This window comes from Budorcas taxicolor, chromosome 8 (genome assembly GCF_023091745.1).
Source record: "Budorcas taxicolor isolate Tak-1 chromosome 8, Takin1.1, whole genome shotgun sequence".
NCBI classification, from domain to species: Eukaryota; Metazoa; Chordata; class Mammalia; order Artiodactyla; family Bovidae; genus Budorcas; species Budorcas taxicolor.
In genome coordinates, this window is record NC_068917.1 from 84,772,831 (window position 1) to 84,792,142 (window position 19,312).

General features: G+C 43.1%; 1 protein-coding gene across 1 annotated transcript in view; it reads right to left on the reverse strand.

Annotated features, from left to right (window-relative positions):
* PTCH1 (patched 1) overlaps positions 1-19,312 on the reverse strand; it is a 58,698-nt gene that overhangs the window by 30,327 nt on the left and 9,059 nt on the right. The window contains exons 3-8 of the mRNA XM_052644817.1: positions 7,053-7,242; positions 4,066-4,135; positions 3,881-3,972; positions 1,979-2,177; positions 1,568-1,689; positions 612-759 (exon numbers count right to left, since the gene is read on the reverse strand). Of these exons, the coding sequence (XP_052500777.1) occupies positions 612-759; positions 1,568-1,689; positions 1,979-2,177; positions 3,881-3,972; positions 4,066-4,135; positions 7,053-7,242 (821 nt within the window). The remainder of the gene's footprint in view (positions 1-611; positions 760-1,567; positions 1,690-1,978; positions 2,178-3,880; positions 3,973-4,065; positions 4,136-7,052; positions 7,243-19,312) is intronic.

Here is a 19,312-nt window from a genome sequence, read left to right on the forward strand (position 1 = left end):
GTAAGCTAGTGAGCCTGTGTAATTGAAGTTCACTCTGAGAGCTCTATTTACTCTGCGTCTGAGATTGCTATTCTCCTCTCCATAACTCCACAACTGATCTGCGGGTCCATCAGTTCCCCCCTAATCCAAAACAACTCATTCTTATGGGCACTCCTCCCCCCGCCCCTTTCATTTGCTGGCCACTTTTAAAAGGTCACATGCAGCTCAGTGGAGGTCACTGCTTGGGAAACAAAGGCCAGCTCCTGTCACATGACCTAACCAAGGGGACTGCAGCTGTGAACAGATTCTATGCCTTGCTAATGTTTTCCAGACACCTTTTCTTGCTAACCAAGTGTTTTTTTAAACTCTGTTATGCCTCAGCTCTGGGGTTCACAACTGGTTCCTCACAGTGTTTCAGGGCACTGCAGTTAGAATTAGCATCACCCAGATAGGAAGATTTTCAGTAGAAAGAAAAGGAAAAAGTTCTCATCCCACCAGATTCCCAGAATTACAATCTACCATGAAAATAAATGAGAATGTAAACAATGTTTTAAAAAACATGAAAATGAAGTACTTCGTAACTAAGGGGTCTGTACTAAGATTCAACGGGCATCAGAACACCAGCCATATACCTCCACATACGTCCTCTGCCAAGCCTCCAGGATGGCCGCTGCCTTGTCCTCATTCCAGTTGATGTGCGAGACATACTCATAACCCTTGAAGTGTTCATACATTTGCTTGGGAGTCATTAACTGAAACATGGTCTGCAGAGCATGGGCACTGTGATGGGGTGGAAAAGCCACAACATGAGCGTCCCCGGGGAGCAGCTCTCACTGTGCAAAATCCCCACCCAGCACCCTTGACTCACCGCAGCCATCCAGTCCTACGTGAGCACATGTTTCCATTAAAGTGGGACCTGGATGGTTATTTTATTTAATAGATTGATGTACCATATTAAAGGTGTAACCTTACAAACCTTTTACAGATATACCCCCAAATTAAATTAATAGGCAATTTCCTTTCTCAGTTTCTATTCACCGAAACAGGAAGGGTAGGGGAGTAGATAGCTTGACCAGATATGCTGGGCTCAGCGTTGCATGCTTGCTTGTGCAGAAATCCCAGACGACGGCTCTCTCGAGGGAGAAATCTCAGACGGAGTGCCTGACACTTGACGGAGCGGAGTCCACAAGTGCACAGAGGATAATTCTCATTTAGCCGTCAATTGCTGGTCTTTCCTTTTTACAGTCTGTGACAGGGTTCAGCTCATATCACTTAACTCCACATGGTATGACCAGTCCCTCTTGCCTACTTTATATTTTCCCCAATTTTCTATGTAGTAGGTAGATCTTCTAAAACTCTATACTCACTCACTATGGTCTTGATGAAAATGATAAACCTGTTTTTGAAAAGTTCCCCAGAAGGTGACTTTTTGAGCTGGTCTGGTCACTAATATTTTCTAATATTCGATTATACCAGACAGCTAGCTAGGATAACAGTTAAGTATTAATACAAACACACTTGCAGATGTCAGAAGAGAAGTGGTTTCTGAGGAGAGAGTAGGCGGCTTGGGTCTTCCGTGCTGGATTACCTGACAAGCTTCCCAGTGCTGTTCTTCACCGTGCCACCCACAATCAGTTCCTCCTGCCAGTGCATATACTTTCTGGATAATCCATGACACCCACCATTCAAAACAAGGGCCATATCAAGAGGCTGAAATAAACAGACAGCCACATAATTACAGGAATTAGTAGGCAGGTCACATGCCTTGTTAAAATCCAGTGCATTAAGGGCTTGTTTGTTTCAGTGAGAACATTAATAACAAGGCTAATGAGAGGCGTATGGCAAATCTTACAGCAAAATTTAGCTCTTTAAACAAACTTAGTTCCATAGACCAAAAAAGTTGAAGGCAAAATCTTAAAAACAAGAGAACTAAAAATGGGGGCAAATATCAAGTTTTTCTCCCTCCCTCTTCTGAGGAGAACGCAACGGCTGTACTTACTTTGGTTGTATTTTTGTTGGGGGCTGTGGCGGGACAGTCTGGATCAGCTGGATTGAGGCAGGGCCGGTCCATGTAACCATGACCAACTTCAGCCTTATTCAGCATTTCCTCCCAGCTGTCCACTTGATAGTTTATTTTCTTTAACTCTTCTAGGAATTCCAAAGGGTCAAAGTTTGTCCACTGCAAAGGAGGCTTACCTCTGTGAAAGAAATTAGGAGGTGAGACAATGAAAAAGAGGCTTATAAGCCCTGAGTAAAATAACCAGACTGAATCCAGATTACATCTGGATTGTACGATGCTTTGTGGGGATACGACTATAATTCTGGGACCCTGGAACAAAAATGAAATGCTCCTCTCCAGTATGCTGCTATGCTGTGCTTAGTCACTCAGTCGTACCCAACTCTTTGTGATCCTATGGACAGCAGCCCTCCAGGCTCCTTTGTCTATGGAGATTCTCCAAGCAAGAATGCTGGAGTGGGTTGCCATGCCCTCCTCCAGGGCATCTTCCCAACCCAGGGATGGAACCCAGGTTATCTCCCATTGCAGGCGGATTCTTTATGGGTGGAGCCACCAGGGAAGCCCAAGAACACTGAAGTGGGCAGCCTATCCCTTTTCCAGGTGAACTTCCCGACCCAGGAATTGAACCGGGGTCTCTTGCATTGCAGGCGGATGCTTTATCAGCTAAGCTACCAGGGAATCCTCCTTTCCAGTATCCCTATATGCAAACCTATATCGGGAAAATAATTCACGAATGGACATGGCAAGCAGAAAGCTTATAAACTAACAAAAACATTAAAGAATCTTTACTTGCTGATACAGGATATTTAATACCTAAAAACAAAATTAGCCAAATGGGTCCTCCGAAGCAGAAGACTGAAACCCAAAATTCAGGGGGGAGGGGAGGAGGGGGGGAAATCACAAAGTCAAATTAGCATTTGCCAGCCTAATAAATGCTTTGTAAATGTCATCAATAAAAATATTTGATCTCCATTACCTTTAATAATCCCATACTTATGAGTGCTCTCTGACAGCCCAGCAGTCAACCCCACAAGACCCCTGCTGCCTCTGCCATCACCGCCATGAAGGACACTTCCCTCCACACTCACTTTTGAATTTGTGCTGTTGACAGACCAGAAAGGCTTTTGGCTGCCTGTTATGTGGTTCAAACCACACTGTAGCTGCTCAACCAGGCTGAAGTCATTATTCAGAATCTCCCAACCAGAAAACATAAAACCCCTTATTTCCCATCTAAAACTGTACACTGAAGGTCAGGGTATGGCCACTGCAAATTGCTTTTGCAGATATGTGCAGGCTAGAAGAGAAACAATAACCCAAGCACTAACTCTTGCATAATTAACTGAAAATGTCTACATTAATTAACAATTATTCCTTAAATGATGTGGTATACATAATATTCAACTGTGAAGCCTCCCTTACCATGGCCTTCAAAGATAGTAGGTTTCTCTCTTAAATGTCATTAATGTGATCCAAAGAAAGGTTAGCATTTCACTTAACAGGAAGATCTTAACCTTTAACATGAACCCATTAATAAATTCTCTCCTTAAAAAATAAGCTAAACCTATGTAAATGCTAGGTCTGCAAAACTGCAAACATTTTAAAGAGTTAAAAATCACACACACTCTGAAATAATTTGCATTTTATTTGCATATAAATAGGCTGGTAAAAGTGAATGAAATTTAATGATGCCTACAGAACTTTTTTTGAAAAGAGGAAAAACATTCTGCCCTCTCCCCCAGCTATTCACTCAAACCATGCACATGGAATTTCAATGTTTTTATTTTTTATTCAAAACTAAAATAGAATAAGCAATGATAAAGTAACATGAGAAAGATTCTAGGGTTTAGAAATCACAGAGAGCAGAAAATAAGATCACACACTTACAGTAGGTATGCCGTCCCAGACTGTAACTTCGCCCCTTCCCAGAAGCAATCCAAAGGTGTAATAATTAAACAAGGGTAAAGATACTCTATTATCTGTCAAAGTTGAAAAGAACAGGCCATGCATTATGCTAATGTATACTACTGGGCTATTTGAGAATTTTTTGCAAACAAAAATAAAATATATACCTGATCCATGTAACCTGTTTCTGTGATAAGTTCTCCAGATTTATAACACAAATGTTCCAATTTCCACTGCCTATAAAATAAAAAGCAGAGACAAATATTTCTTGTAATAAAGGAAATCTGTGCAAAATCAGAACTACAGAATGTACAGAAAGAACTCCAATTTTGATCACTTTTCAGTATCTGTCAAAATGAGCAGAGCTTTGCCAAACAGATTCAACAAGCTTACTTTAATGAATAGATAATACACAACTGTAATTAACATGTGGGGTGTTTATGTAAATGAATGCTACCAAAGTACTTGAAAAGTCTTGTTTTCTTAAGTGTTCTCCCAATAATCTTGTTTACACCATTAACCTGCTTTTCCACATACATTAAACAACTTTGGGGCAGATAATTCAGACCTGAATTGTCAGAAATTCAAAATAGGTGGGGACTAAATTAGTGAAGTTCATTGACTGGATGAGCAAGCTCTGGGAGTAGATGATGGACAGAGAAGCCTGTCATGCTGCAGTCCACGGTAATGTCCTTATTAACAGTGTTCAAAATGAATGTTTCTCCTCTTAACCACAAATGTAAACAACATTTCCAGGTAGATTGGTTTCCCACTTTACATTCTTCTATTCTTGTCCTACAGAAATTATATTAAATATACTGATCAACAATTACCTCTATTAACTATCATCTGTCTATTACAGAGTTTTGTTATCCCTAAAAGAGTGCTAAATAAACCCAGACCTTTTCCCCAAGTGTATCAGGGAAATAAGTCCAATTTGGAAAAAGAAAACTAGGAAAGGGTAATGATGAGAATTCCAAGTAAAGAAAAACATATATAAAACTCCCTCTAGACTGCTCTATTTCATTGAGCTCCTTTTTCTCTCTTATACTAGTTACCTAAAAGGGCATTCTGGACTTTGCCCTCTTCCTTATGGAAACTTCCCATATATCTCAGCGCCTTGCTGAAATGCCACCTTTCTGCTAAGCTTTCTTTGATCAGTCCCATTGAAAGTGACCCCTTTCTCTTGAACCCCAGAACAGTGCTCTCCTTGTTGACACGAGCACCTGCAGGAGAGACTGCCTGTGTTTGCTCTGTACCTGCTTCTCTGTATTGTCTTTCCTCTGCCTAACTATAGGCTGTCAGCTCCTAAGAGCAGTGCCCAACTCACCCAACCATCCATCCACCTACCACTCATCCATCTATACATATACTTACATTTTAATTCCATACAGCACAACACGTACTATCTAGCACTAGTAGGTTCTCAACATCACTTATCAACTCTTTCTTACACTTGCTTGAGAAGGGCATGGCTATGCTTCAGAAAATCCACTTGGCTTAGAGTCAGAAGAAAGGGTTTGAAACCTGGCACTACTATTTGATAACTATTTGAACTCGGACAAATGCTTTAATTAATTAAATTCTAGTTTTTTCACCTAAAAAAAATGAAATGGGTTGAATGAGGTATTCTTTAAAGTTCAGGTCAATGCATAAAAGTTCTCTGGTTCCATTGTTGTGTAAGATGGTGATTTCATTGTACAGATGCTCCCACCTTCTCCTTAAGTGTGTAAGGGACAAGCCCTCTTAAGGCAGGGTCCCGTTTTGTTAGGAATGCTTTGGGTATGCTTACAGCAGCTCTGGGACACCCATTTCCAGGTTCTTTATGGGCCTCCACTTGCAAGCTCTGCAAAACTGCACTGGTTGATTGCTTCCCCGGCAGCACTCCTTACAGACTGAGAGGGCTGTGCTGAGAAGAGTGAAGATGGGCTCTCGGGCCAAGTCTGCCTGACAACAGCACTAAAACCCCTCCTTCCCTTTTCCAGAGCCCTTGCAGACGTCCACGCACCTGATCTTGTTCTGGTAACCTCCTGAGAAGAGCGCACATATGATCACAAACTTAGTTCACAGATGAGGAAACAAAGGTATGCCAAAGATAGATGACTTGTCCTACACTGGGGCCTGAGGACTTGATCTCCAGCTGTGTGGGTTTTAGAGTCAATCCAATTAAGACCATGGAACTTGGAGGTTACAGTAGGAGGGACAAGTACAGATTTTGGTTTTACTCTCCACCCTTCATTCTCTCTGGACAATGAATATATCTACCCTGCTGCTTCCTCTTCCCTCCTAGGAGAAACTGTTCTTGCCAAGCACTCAGTTTAGAGGTGTTTGATGATGGGCGGGGGCGGGGGGGGGGGGGGAGGATAAAGTTAGGTGAATGCCAACCCAGAGGTATTTTCAATTCTAGGAGAAGATTCAGTTTAAATTCAGCAATCCAAGCAGTTACTCAGTCAAGCAACTCCAAGTGCCTGCTCTGATTAAAGTGCTGAGGTACAAGAATGGATAAGATGTGGTCCCTACACTCTGATCTAAGTGTTGGGGTATAAGAATCGATAGGACGTAGTCCCTATACTCTGTTTAGATAGGTAAGAAAAACGACTGGTGGTTTCATTCCAGAACTCTTCTTATGCTTTTACTACATCCACAGCATTGCTAAATCAGCTACAAAGTTGAAGGGCAGTATTTTGCAAAGGTGTGTTAATCCACCTTACTCTGCCTACCTGTCCCCAGGAATTCATCACAGTACTTCAAACTATTTTTTTGTTGTTTTCGGTAACACACACCAACTGTTCACATCTGTACTGAATACAAAGTAATGAGAAGTAACTTCTTTCTTATTCTTTGTGAATTGACAAAAATGTAACTGGTCCAGAAATATCTAAAATAGTGAAACATCTTTGGAATGGGTAGGCAGCCACCCAAATGGCTGTTTGAAGGACCATACTCATTTGGGTAGAGTGCCAAGATACTTACTGAAAATACATTGTAAAGTAATGTAATTCAAATGTTAACTAAACTCTAGAGACAAATCAAGACTTTAAAAATCATTTCACTGGAAAACTATCTGAACTAACACTCCAGGTGTACTTCCAGAGCAACTTTATTGACTAAAACAAAGGAGTCTAAAGGCAGCATGCTCTCCCCACCACCTTACCTGTTATACATATATACATGGACCCGGCTGGCCTGGAGCGCCGAGTCCAGGTGCTGTCGGAGCGCTTCTGTGGTCAGGACGTTAGCACCTTCTTCCTTGGGGGTCTGAATCATGAGTTGAGGATTAAACATAGCCTCTTCTCCAATCTTCTGACGAGTATAATTTAATTCACGACTCACTCGTCCACCAACTGGTAAACATGTAGAGGTTTCAATTAGAACAGCAAAATCCCCAAATTCACATTCCATTATCTCATTAAAAGGAGCAGGGTACGTGATAAATGAGCTCTGGTCATGAAGATGTATGGCTGATGTTAGAGGAGTAACGTTCACTTTATTATGATTGGCAATGTGAACTCTACCAATAACAAACATATTAAAAATACTCAACCTATTAACAATGGTCCTGCCTGTCACATACGCAAACCTAATGCATGCGTGCTTTGTGCACCTTCTAACTAATACACCATATGTATAAGGGGGAGGGGGAAGGAAAACTTGAGACACCTTTTCCTTGCAGACCAGACCAAATACCCCTGTTACAATTTCTTTCACTTGTATAAACAATGTGGCCCTGCAGTGCATTTCAAGATAAATGGCTTCAATTTACACTCTTCTCCTAAATAATCTGGCAAAGGTAACAAGGAAATGTTTCTCCTTGTTGGAAAAAGAAATAAGGAAAGGTGGCAAATGTGTATTTAGCACAAAACTTGCCAGGAGAAAATAAATAATGTGATTCATGTCAGATGCACAAGGGGAAATCCCACTTGAGAGGAACCACATGGATCCGCCGTGGCTGTCTTGGGAGGCCCTGGAACCTGCTCTCTCAGACTCACGTGTTCAGCATCCAGAAAGCACAGGTGTCAGGTTCTGAGTCACCTGGGGGTGGGCTGCCTGTGTTCTGGAAGCTTCCCTAGTAAGTCTGAACCCCCGCCCCAGAATCTCCAGCAAGCAGCCACGGCTGGGCATGAGAAAAGCCAGCACGATGAAGCCCAAGTAACGCTGTTACTAAAAACTGCTTGTCTTCTTCCTCAGGTCCTAGGTTATACTTCAGTTAGGGCTTTAGAACATGCCGAGCTCAGGATGCTGCAACATATGGCAGAAGGGAGTTTCACTTCCCAATGGGGCTGTGTGCGCAGATGGGCCGTGGGCATGGATGGGCGCTGTGAGAAGAAGCTCTGAAGAGGCTGCTTTGATTCAACATGGGTAAGTCAGGGCTTTGAGGGAAGGCCCGCAGGGGCAGCAAACGTAAGAGAATCCTGGAGCACCCACACGCTCCAGTTCCTACAGGCACTGTAAGCTGAATGTTTACTGAAAAGCAGGCCTTCAGCTATCTTTCAGAAAGAACCCTCAAGGATCACCTCAGTTTTCCCACGAGGAGAAATCCCTTTTCTTCAAGTTTAGTATTCAAGGACATAAACATTTGGTTTGAGCAAGTAAATAAGTACTGGGAACAGCGGGTTGTTTAGTTCTCTTGGCATATTTTATAAACAAGAGAGCAGGATAAAAAGCAAATAATGCCCTCATTAGGAAAACTAGTCCAGATTTGCAGACTGGCAGGGTCATCTGTGCAGGTTCACGCAGATGGCCAAGGCCACCGCAGAACTCTGTGAGGTGAGGTTGAACATACTGTGTGTGTTCGAGAGAGAAGAGGAAGGGGGAGGGGAGGTTAAGTGGGAAGGGGTGGTTGGGAGAAGAGAGGGGCAGAGAGAGGGAGGGGAAGAGACAGGGAAATGATCAGTTGGCTATAGAAACTATTTAGATGCTGTAGAAAATTTTGATAAATGCCCAGGGAATTATTGAGGCCCTAGCAATAAATGCAAAGTTAGAGACCATAGGAAAACCTAGGAAACAACTTGCAATAGAGGAAGAATTTACATAACGCCACAGGCCTTCTCAGGATCCTCCACTAAAGCTGCCTGCAGGCAGGGTCTGGCTCCTTCTGGCAGGAATCACTATGCATTATTTCAACCAATTAGCTAGTGAACTAAATTGCACTCAATCCACGTTCTCCAGAAATAGAAAAGCTGTTTGAGGCCAAAAAAAAAAAAAAAAAGCCAATTACTAGTCCAGAGGTCACTTCAGAAAACCACAGAGTTGCACACCAAGGAGCTCCAAATAGCCTTTTCGAAAAAAAAGCTAGCTCAGTCCCTTCCTTTTCTCTGGACATAAGACATCAATGCCCCACACATATCAATCATTTATATTTCTACCTGCCTCCTTAAACACTGGCATAGTACATGATTTCTCATGCTGTTTACAAAGTTGTAGTACTTGCTTTACCTTTACTGAAGCTTAAAATGTCACCTGAGTTAAAACCATGCGGTAAAAACAAACAACATCAAAGTGGGACCACAGACATTCCACCCCCACCCCGGCCCCCAGCCACCACCCCAGCCAAGAAGCTGCCTGTAACTAGAACCAATACAGTGATGACCTGAGAGGAGTGCACACAAAAATAAAAATCGAATGCAAGATTCATGCTGCTAAGAACTTAAAACTCTTCTAGACCAACCTGATAATGGATCAATTAATTTATCACAGTTGGTTTCAGAAATGATGCTATTTCCTACAAGGCAGGAATTATATAACACCATCTTTTCAGAATTTTTAAGATGTATATTTAACACCTACATTTTAATAAAGGGGTATACTTGTCATATCTATAGACTTTTTGCTAGTCCACTTCTTTGCTCTAGTGATAAATATGAATATTTCACTAATGTGACAACCAGTTTCAACCAACACTATTCTCACTGGCAGATTTAACAACTAGAGGTGAAGGACTCTGAATTCTAAAGTTTCCTCAACCGGCTATGCTATGTCCTACTTTTGAGTACTGTTAAATTATTTTTCCATATTATGTGACCACATTTTACTTAATACTTCATCTTACACAAACAAATATGAATGTTTTTGAAAAACTATTTAGTAACTTTTTAAAAAGTTTAGTTGATACCCACTTGCTTTGATAAATAGTTGTACTATAAACCATTCAGCCAGGGGTTAAGTGCTATGTGCTACACACCGGGGTGTGTGGTGGCTAAGACAATTCCAAGAGGCTCTCTGGCCAGTGAAGCAAAGAGACAGTACACAAGCAAACTGATGTGTGCTAGCTTCATGGCATGACAAGTACCAAGGAGGAAATCAAGATGGGGATGCCCTGTGAGTTACTGGGTGGTGGAGAGCAGGGGAAGGGCCAATTCAGATGGAGTTGCCAGGGAAGACCTAGAAGGAAGAACTGCTGATGTTGATGTGGAAGAGCTGGGGGAACAGCATTCTGGCCAGAAGAACCAGCAATCACAAAGTCCTCAGGTTTGCCTTGCCGTGGGGAGAGAAAGAAGGCAAGAATGGCTGGAGCTTGGTGAGACCATGACCTGATCACTCACTTGGTTGCTCTGGCAGACTGAGCTCCTTCTCGGGTGAACCTGTGTCATAAACCGCACGGCGTTCACATGGTCTTACGTTAGTATTCAGTCAAAGCACCCTGGAAGAAGCTACCAGAAAGAGAAGCCCCTCTGGACAGGGCAATTTTATGGACTTACTGACTTTTGCTCCTCTAGCAAATGCCTATCCTAAAATCACAGCTCAGTGATGGTCCCCGAGATGATCCTTGTCTTCCTATCTTGGTTAGCATGCACAAGTGTGGAGCTGTGGTCTCAGGAAGCCATTTCAGGTGACCGAAATTACAGGTGTGGTATGGGGGACATGTTTTGCTCCCTTCTCTTTACCATCGTCAAGGTCAAAGTCCTTCATTATTACTTAAAAAATCTCATATTTGTGCAATACTGCATAGTCATTTTTGACTACTGAGCAGAATGACCCATAAGATTCATCATTTGTCATATAGATGTGGGGATACAGCCATGTGAACATGGTTATTACCATGTGGTGGTTTATGAATAATGTTTACCTGCTTCCCTTTGCGGGGGGAGGTTTACCTCTATTTCTTGATCCTTCTGCAAAGAACACATAAAATTAAGACTCCCATGCAACAAAAAGAGAAAAATACCAAAGCTACTTGACAGGCACCTGAATTAAAAATAAACTCAATGCAAGAATAGTATGCACCTCTATCACAGTCTGAAGTCCTCTCAATTTTTCCTTCTCCTAAACTCAACAAAGCAACAAAATAACAACTGAGCTTTTTGAACAAGACTCAGGAAAACTGATACTGAGGATCCTGGGACACAAAATAAAGTTTCTATGCGTGTGGTGCTTTCCATTTGCAAAGCCCTTCAACACTCATTATTTACTTATCTTTAAACATTTTGCTTAGTGCTGTGCTATGAAGGCAATGGCACCCCACTCCAGTACTCTTGCCTGGAAAATCCCATGGATGGAGAAGCCTGGAAGGCTGCAGTCCATGGGGTCACTAAGAGTTGGACATGACTGAGCAACTTCACTTTCACTTTTCACTTTCATGCATTGGAGAAGGAAATGGCAACCCACTCCAGTGTTCTTGCCTGGAGAATCCCAGCGATGGCGGAGCCTGGTGGGTTGCCATCTATGGGGTCGCACAGGGTCAGACATGACTGAAGCAGCTTAGCAGTAACAGTGCTATGCTTAGTTGCTAAGTCGTGTCTGACTCTTTGAGGACCCCATGGACTGTAGCTTGCCAGGTTCCTCTGTCCATGGGATTTCCCAGGCAAGAATGCTGGAGCAGGCTGCCATTTCTTCTCTGCTTAGTGCTACCCACCCCATCAAGCTGGAGCAAGGTAGGTGGACAGGCGATAGGAACAGAGCTCAGAAGACCTGGGTTCTGAGTCCCAGCCTTGCCACTCAAGCAGCTGAAGTTTGGGATGTAGTTGAGTCTCAGTAACCTTCTCCGTAATGTGGGGTAAAAATGACACTACTAACCTCACAGGATTGTGTGAAGACTGACAATTAGGTGAAGTTTCCCAAACCCTTAACCAGGAGCTGAGCAGCCCTCCATTAGTTTGTCTATTGAAGGGCATATATTGTCACCCATCCTTTACAGAGCAGGAAACACAGCTGCAGAGTTTGGGTGACTTGCCCAAGGTTCCCAGCTGATAGCAAAGGTGGAGTCAACCTTTAACCAACTGCCCTGCAAACCTTGGGGCTTCTGTGCACCAGCCGAGGACATGAGTTGGGGAGTGCCCAATTCCACATACCAGACCACCAATAGAGCTTTTAGAATTACACAGGATGAATAATTGCTATCTTTATTTAAAGGACAGCAATGTTACCTCTCAGATTTTTTTACCACCATCAAGGAGATAGTTTTTTTTTTTTTTTTCCATAGGACTCCAAGGGCAGCAGTGAACAGGCCCCATTTTCCTGTGGTCCCCAGAGAGGCTGTCTTAGAGGAGCAGAGTGATGAGGGCGCACAGCTCTAAGCCTCCTGACCTACAAAGTCTACCATTTCATTTTTCAGAAACCAGAGGCTTAAACCAGTTTTTTCAAAGAAGTGGTGTACAAAGGATCACTTCTGCAAAAAAGTTCTTCATCAAGTTAGGCTGATCCTTCCCTCTCCAAATTCAACTAAGTATAATTTTCCCAGGTGAAGAAGGGCCATCAGATAGGTGGGAAACCCTTCCGCTCAGGGCTCCGGGTCAGTGCCCTTCCAGTCCATGGCAGACCTCAGACGTTCCCTGTGATGTTCTGCTGGATCCTTCCTCAGCACGGCCTTTCGCACAGAGCTTAATAAACATCTGTGGCATTCATGCAAAAAGCTTTTGCCAAAAGCGTATTGTAATTCACATAAAGATGTTCTGAAGGACCAACCGAAGTGTTTTTCCCAATAAATTCCAAGTCCTTTCAGGGAGGAACTGTCCGCTGCCCACTCACCTCGGCTCACACTCAGTGTGTCGGATGAATAAATGAATGAACAGCCTCAATACAGAGCCTTGGGAACAGGCAGTCATCTGTATAAGATATTAATTCTCCCCAAAGCCTCAAAAGTCAATCAGTCAAAACAAATGACCCTTTCAGCCTGAAAAGTACCCACTCAGAGTCCAATTAAGAAAATGGGGTCTGTGTATATGCAAGTGGGGCATTTGCATTTGATTAATCCCATGAATTATCTAACAGCCTCTAGACAGATTTTTTTCCCCCCTTTAGTTGCTTCAGGTCCTCTTTTCAATCTTGCAATTGGTAATTGTGAGCATGAAAAAGTACAAATCTCTAAAAGAAGAGTGTAACTGTAAAATTATTAGCACCAGCTCATTTTCTAAACTGGAAAAAAATGAAGATTCAGTAATTTGGGCAATGGGCTGAAAACTTCTGGGCTGTGAGTTTCAGTCACTCTTCAACCCATCTCTTTTATTCATGACTAGCCAAATGCTTCTTAAGCTTCTAGGCTGTTTTTTTTTTTTTTCCTCCTGGTGGGATTGTGCCCTTGGGTATTGCCATGGGAAAATGCTACAGTCATATAGCCCAAAGAGAATCTGTCTTCATGAACAGAGCCCAGTGCCATGAAAACAGCAAAAACAAGACAAGAGCCGGACAGACACATTGCAACGCCTCCCCAGGGACTGCGTCGGGGGACGAGGAGGGCCAAGTGCTGTGGTAGCAGCAGCTCTGAGCATGCGCCTACTACTAGTCCCCCACACCAGCTGTTTGTGGTGCCATCTGTTCCCACCCGGGCTGCTTCCTCTGAATGGTTTTCCTGAAGCCTCCCGCTCGCCCTGTCGGACACGATCAGGTCAGCCCAGCGCTCTGCCCACACTGGACCTGCTGCCTGCACTGCCCCACCCCCCACCCAGTATTTCTTACAGGGCCACCAATTCCCAAGATGACACTGCGTCTGTCAGGAGGCCCGTTCTTCACTGGTCTCTTGCTGCTGCAGTAAATGAGGGCTGCGGTCAACCCCACCTAAGAGGGGCCGAGTGAAGTCAAGCCTGCAGAGCTCAAGATGTCCTTGGCTTCCAGCAGAATGTGGCAGAGTGGAGCTTGGCTCTATCTCTAAGCGCATACTTGCCCAGCTGTGAACTGTCCCAAGCCCTACAGTGATTTCCCCCGACTGCTCAAATGCTACTGCAGGCAGATGTAAACCCCAGGCCCATCCTTCTGCAGGAGCTGAGCAAGCCCAGGAGGGTCCGACACAGAGTGGCATGTTTGCTCAGAGGCAATGCTGGACCGGGAAGAAGAATCAGGGACCAAAGACAGCCCGTTGTTATCAAGTTCTAAGTTCTCAGTTTAAGTCCTCCTAATATCTTCATTCAAAAAAATAAAAATACAAAGCAACTGAACAACAACAAAACTGAATGCCTTTGCAAAGCTGCAGGCTCTCTATCTAGCATTCAGGCTGTTGCATAACATTAACCCCAGTTCCCTTCTCCCGGGCTTCTGTGAGGCTGACATCACCTCTCTGCTCTGAACAGTCTCCTTGCCATTATCCAGCCTGAGCTTCTTTTCACTGGCCTCCTACTTGAGCAGCTTGGGGTGGGGGAGACGATATGAGTCCCCACCTTCGCACAGAGGCTCCCTGGTCCTTGTGGAATTCCATCTCCTGCACTGACCCTTCCCTCTTGCATCTGTGTGGGGAGACGCACGTCATTGGGGGCCACTTTCATGATTGTGTTGCCATCAGGATTAGCTGGATTAGGGGCCCGATGCATAAGGACCCCCTGGTGCTGTGAGGAAGTTTCATCACTAGGTCAGCATGGTGTGAACTATATTCTGTCACCACCACCACTCCCTACAGCCACCAACTGAAAAGTGGGGCTGCAGGGAGGTGGCAGAAAAAATGCTTCCAGGGCAAAACTGCCTCAACTCCTCTTAGCAATAAAGTCTCTTGGGGTACATTTCAAAGGACATGAACTACTGAAGACTGTCTCCTTTTTAAAATAAGAAACCTACCCGATTCTTTTCCTATCCATAAAGAATTTCGTGGGTCTCCCAGTGGCAGTAGGTGGAATGTCACTGAGCATAGCTACCAAGGGAGCATTTCTTCCAGCCCTTTGCTAAAACCAGTCAAGCAGCCTGGGAAGAGAGAGTGTTGTAACCTTACTATGCTCAAGGTGAACAAACACCTCCATGGTGGTCAATTCTCATTCTTCTAGAGATGCTTGCACTAGCTCTCCCAGGGAGGAGGGGAGGCTTCCCCATTTAATCTGAAGGAAAACACCATGGACACAAGTAGTGGATGGAATCAGGGGTGGGGCAAGCCAGGGGAAACGAGAGGATGGGGGACGAAACCAAGAGCACAACTCTTAAACTCCTTTTAAAAACTTTCACCGACAGAAAAGTTTTCTTCCCGTGAAATCATCTGGCCCATTCACCTACCCAAACCTCCCATCCTGGCTGCCACCACTCCTGTGGACCCTGCATGAAGTAAATACAATTTGTAGAGAAAGTAATGGGATTTCTGCAAGTGTGTGTGAGTGTGTGCGTGTGTTTTATAGAACAGTCCTTCTTGCACAGAACCAGGCTGTTCCATCAAAGCCGTATCTGTTATATTTCTGTCTTTCTCTTCTGTTTGGTGTATTCACCAACAAGAGAAAAGGAGGTAAGCTTTGGCGGCCCTGACCTGCAGCTGGAACACAATACTTTCGCACAGCCCTGCCGACCCCTGACATAAATTTTACACCGCAGCTGGCATTTACACACTCAGCATTACCATATGTATAGCTGCTCGGTGCTAATTATGCTAATCACCTGTCTAACTCGCTGCTGCGAAAAATGGTTGTATTTAGCAGTCCAGTGCCTACCAATGCAGCTTACTGTGTGGCTGAAATGTACATTCAGACGGCCCTGAATGGCAAGATTTTTCCACGTTGCTGGCTACATTCAGGCCTCAGAAAAATTTATTCAAGTCAACTGGTTTCGGTCCGCAACAAAAAAGTTACGAGAAAAAAGTGAGTGTGTTCTTGCCCTAACATTCTGGATCTGCTTGCAAGCAAAATGATAAATCAATTGGTGTGGGAAACAAAAAGGGAGAGAGATTTCTTTTGGAAGCCATGTGAAACTGTAGCCTATTTAAAAAAAAAAAAGAAAAAAAAAAGGGTCATCCTATCCCTCAAATCTCTAGAAAGAGCAGTTAATAGATATTTAGCCCTAATCCCAATTCTCTCAAATTGCAAGCTTTGTTTGCAATTAAGCAAGGTATTAAACATGTGCAGCTCTTTTCTGGATCATGTGTGGATTAAAATGATGGTATCATTTTTTTAAATTTATTACAACACTGAATGATTCTCAAGGGGGAAAATCAGGTAAGAGGAAGAATATCTTAAAAGTAGTTTGGGAAAATTCTTATTTTATCTTTCAAAAAGTTTCTATTTAACAAGATACTGTGTGATACTTACATCTATTTTGTGAGATTTTCTGGTTTCTCCACTGCAGGAGCAAAGGAAATCAAGGGAGGGAATGGGGGTGGGGAAGATGCGAGAATTCAGAGAAAGAAACAAGAAAAAAAGTGGTTGGGAAGGGAGGGGGGAGGAGGGCAGGAGAGAGTCAAAAAGCCTACATCTTCCTTAATCTCAAAGTTCCTCTTTTTATCATGTTTCTTAAAGCAATTTTCTCATTCTACAGAATGGATTTATTAAACCAAGGTAATATTATCATAGGTTGTTTCAACAATTCCCAAGCTGAAAGTCCAAGCTGAAACCCCATTTCCTCCTAACTCACAAAACACCTTCCTATTAGTTTTTAAAAACCCTGAGTCTAGTCACTGTAAGCACTGCTTAGTATTTGATTATTTGGGTGTGCAGATCTGTCTAGCCATTCCAATTTCCTTGAACTGCCCACAGCACATAAGATACATTCTACTGAAGGGATGGCCCGAAGTGCTTGCTTTCTCACCTCCAAATGATCATAAACAGTAAATTCTTTATTTAAATTTAGAAATTGCGAGCAAACTCGAAGGTCATTCATTTTGCAGTGTAACCTGGGTTACCCCACCCCCACCCCGGCTACAAAAGACCAGAACAGTCTTGTGATAAATCTTAGGTTTACACACAGAAGGTGTACCAACCAGCATAAAGAGACTGTGAAAGAAGCTGGCTTTTCCTTGCAGCAGATAATAAGGGTAAGGCTCATAGTAGCTTGAGGATGCTGCTATGAAGACAATAGCTTTCTTCCTATCAGCTCACCCCACCATTCTGTTCAATTTTATATAAATTTATCTGACCCAATGAAGCAACATTATCCAAGCCACATCTTTCTCTCTTTGGCATCCCAATTCAAGTTGCTTTTCCTTACTAGTCCAACGTATTAACTCATCTAGGTTTTTTGTAGTTTCAAATCTTGACTATGCAGCTAAAAATACAAATGATGGGATCACTACTGTGCTCACTGTAGAAGGCTAACCCCTCTCATTCCCTCTCAGTCTCTTGCTCTTCTTAAACAGGAGGTGGACCACCCTGCCTCATGGCACAGAGGAGTGTTTACATTGCAGTACTTGACTGTGTAATACATCTGGCATTTTTGGGCAGGATTCCTGAGCTAGGGGCCAGAAGCCCTTAAGCAATGATTTAAAAGGAAAAAAAAAATCATGCACATTGACTTAACAAAGCCCACTTCCAGCTCCTTTTGTTTACTTTCATATATGCTTCATCAATAACTGAAGACTATCTTGGTTGCTAAATTGCAGAAGTCTACTGTTTTTCATTTATTTTAACTATAATAGATAAAGCTTGTGCTGTGGTATGGAGGCTTGCTTCTCACTAGCCTTGCCTCCATAGCCAGTGGTGTTTTGGGACTCACATGCAGTGTGGATCATTTGGGCCTACTCACACCTGGGTTTCTGGATTAGAAATAAGGCCCTGCCTCCACATTATAAATCTCTCCAACAACAAACTTGTCACTCATTAGCAGGTACCTGACTGCCCACCAACGAGTTTCCTTAACACATGACAGCTGTTTTTCCAACTACGCTCTAAGCCCCCAGTACAACAAAATGGTCACAGTCTTGAAGGGACTGAGGACAGGAGGCATCTTTCTGTAAATAGAACTCTTAAAACTCTCAACAGTCAAGCAGTTCCTCAATGGCAGCATTCTACTGTTTTGAAAGGCTAGTTATTTCTGTCAAACTTAAAGAGATATGGAGAAAAACTGAGATATTGTAGTGAAGGAAATAACAACCCTATATCCAATTAAGAGAAAAAAAATCTAGAAAGTATTACCATAAAGCTCCTAAATGTAGAGTTTAGAAGCAAAGAGTAATAAAAATGCGTATACTTTGGTGACCCTGATGATGACTGTGTATTCGAGGTAGGTTTCCACCAAGGAAATCCCAAGGAGCTTCCTCTTTCTGGGCTGCCAGAAATGCCTTCATGAGCAGAGTTGTCTGCATTCCGGGATGTCAACTGAGATTTCTCATGAGAACAGACCATCTAATGCTGCGGCATCAGTCAAAATTTGGATGTGGAAGCCTGTCCGCTTCCAACTCTATCCAGGCTACATGCTACCTTTTCTGATGAGAGTTCCACCCGGGGAACACCTGGGCTGGAATGTCATGGTGTATGTTTCACTTACCATCTCAGAAACACTATGGGGCCCAATTCTTCACATTCATATGGCACATTAAGCACAGAGGACTAGGACTTGTTTCACAGTCCACACATCAGTGGACTCTAAGTGAAAGTGAAGTCGCTCAGTCATGCCCGACTCCTTGTGACCCCATGGATAGTAGCCTGCACCAAGCTCCTCTGTGCAGTGGACTCTAAAGTTACCCCAAAAGCTCATTAAAATGCCATGACTCTTCAATAGGAGAAACACATCTACTTGATAAGACCCCATCAAAGAAACAGTCTTGAAACCAACCCTCATACAACCTAAGACCCCTAAAGATGCAGATGGCAGCTCTGCATCTAGCATCTCCCACAGCTGATTTGAAACAATACACTTCCTAATTCCTTCCTGTCAGTTTGTGATTAATCAGATTTACTACCATTTCAGATTTCACACTAGTAATTCCAGAGAGCCACTAGGATTGGATTCGGGCCGTTTATGAATAGGTGGGAAGACGGACAGGTGGGAGGGAGAGAGTAGAGAGGAGGGGAGCAGAGCAAAGATACAGGTGACGGAGGAGGGAGGAAGCAGGATGGAGAAAAGGTTCTGGGAACCGATGAGCAGCAAAGCAAGTAACAGTATTTTAATAATAGAATCATTCAAGTATGGCAATTATTTAGGGAAATCTCACATAGCTACAATTCTCTCAACCTTTTTTTTCAATATAGTGTCAAAATAGCGCTGGTAAAATAGTGTATTTTTGCAAAATGGTTTCTATAAAATCTGGTCTCCTTTCAAATAATTTAAACTATTTCCATACTTGTTTTAAAAGCAAAAAAAAAAAAA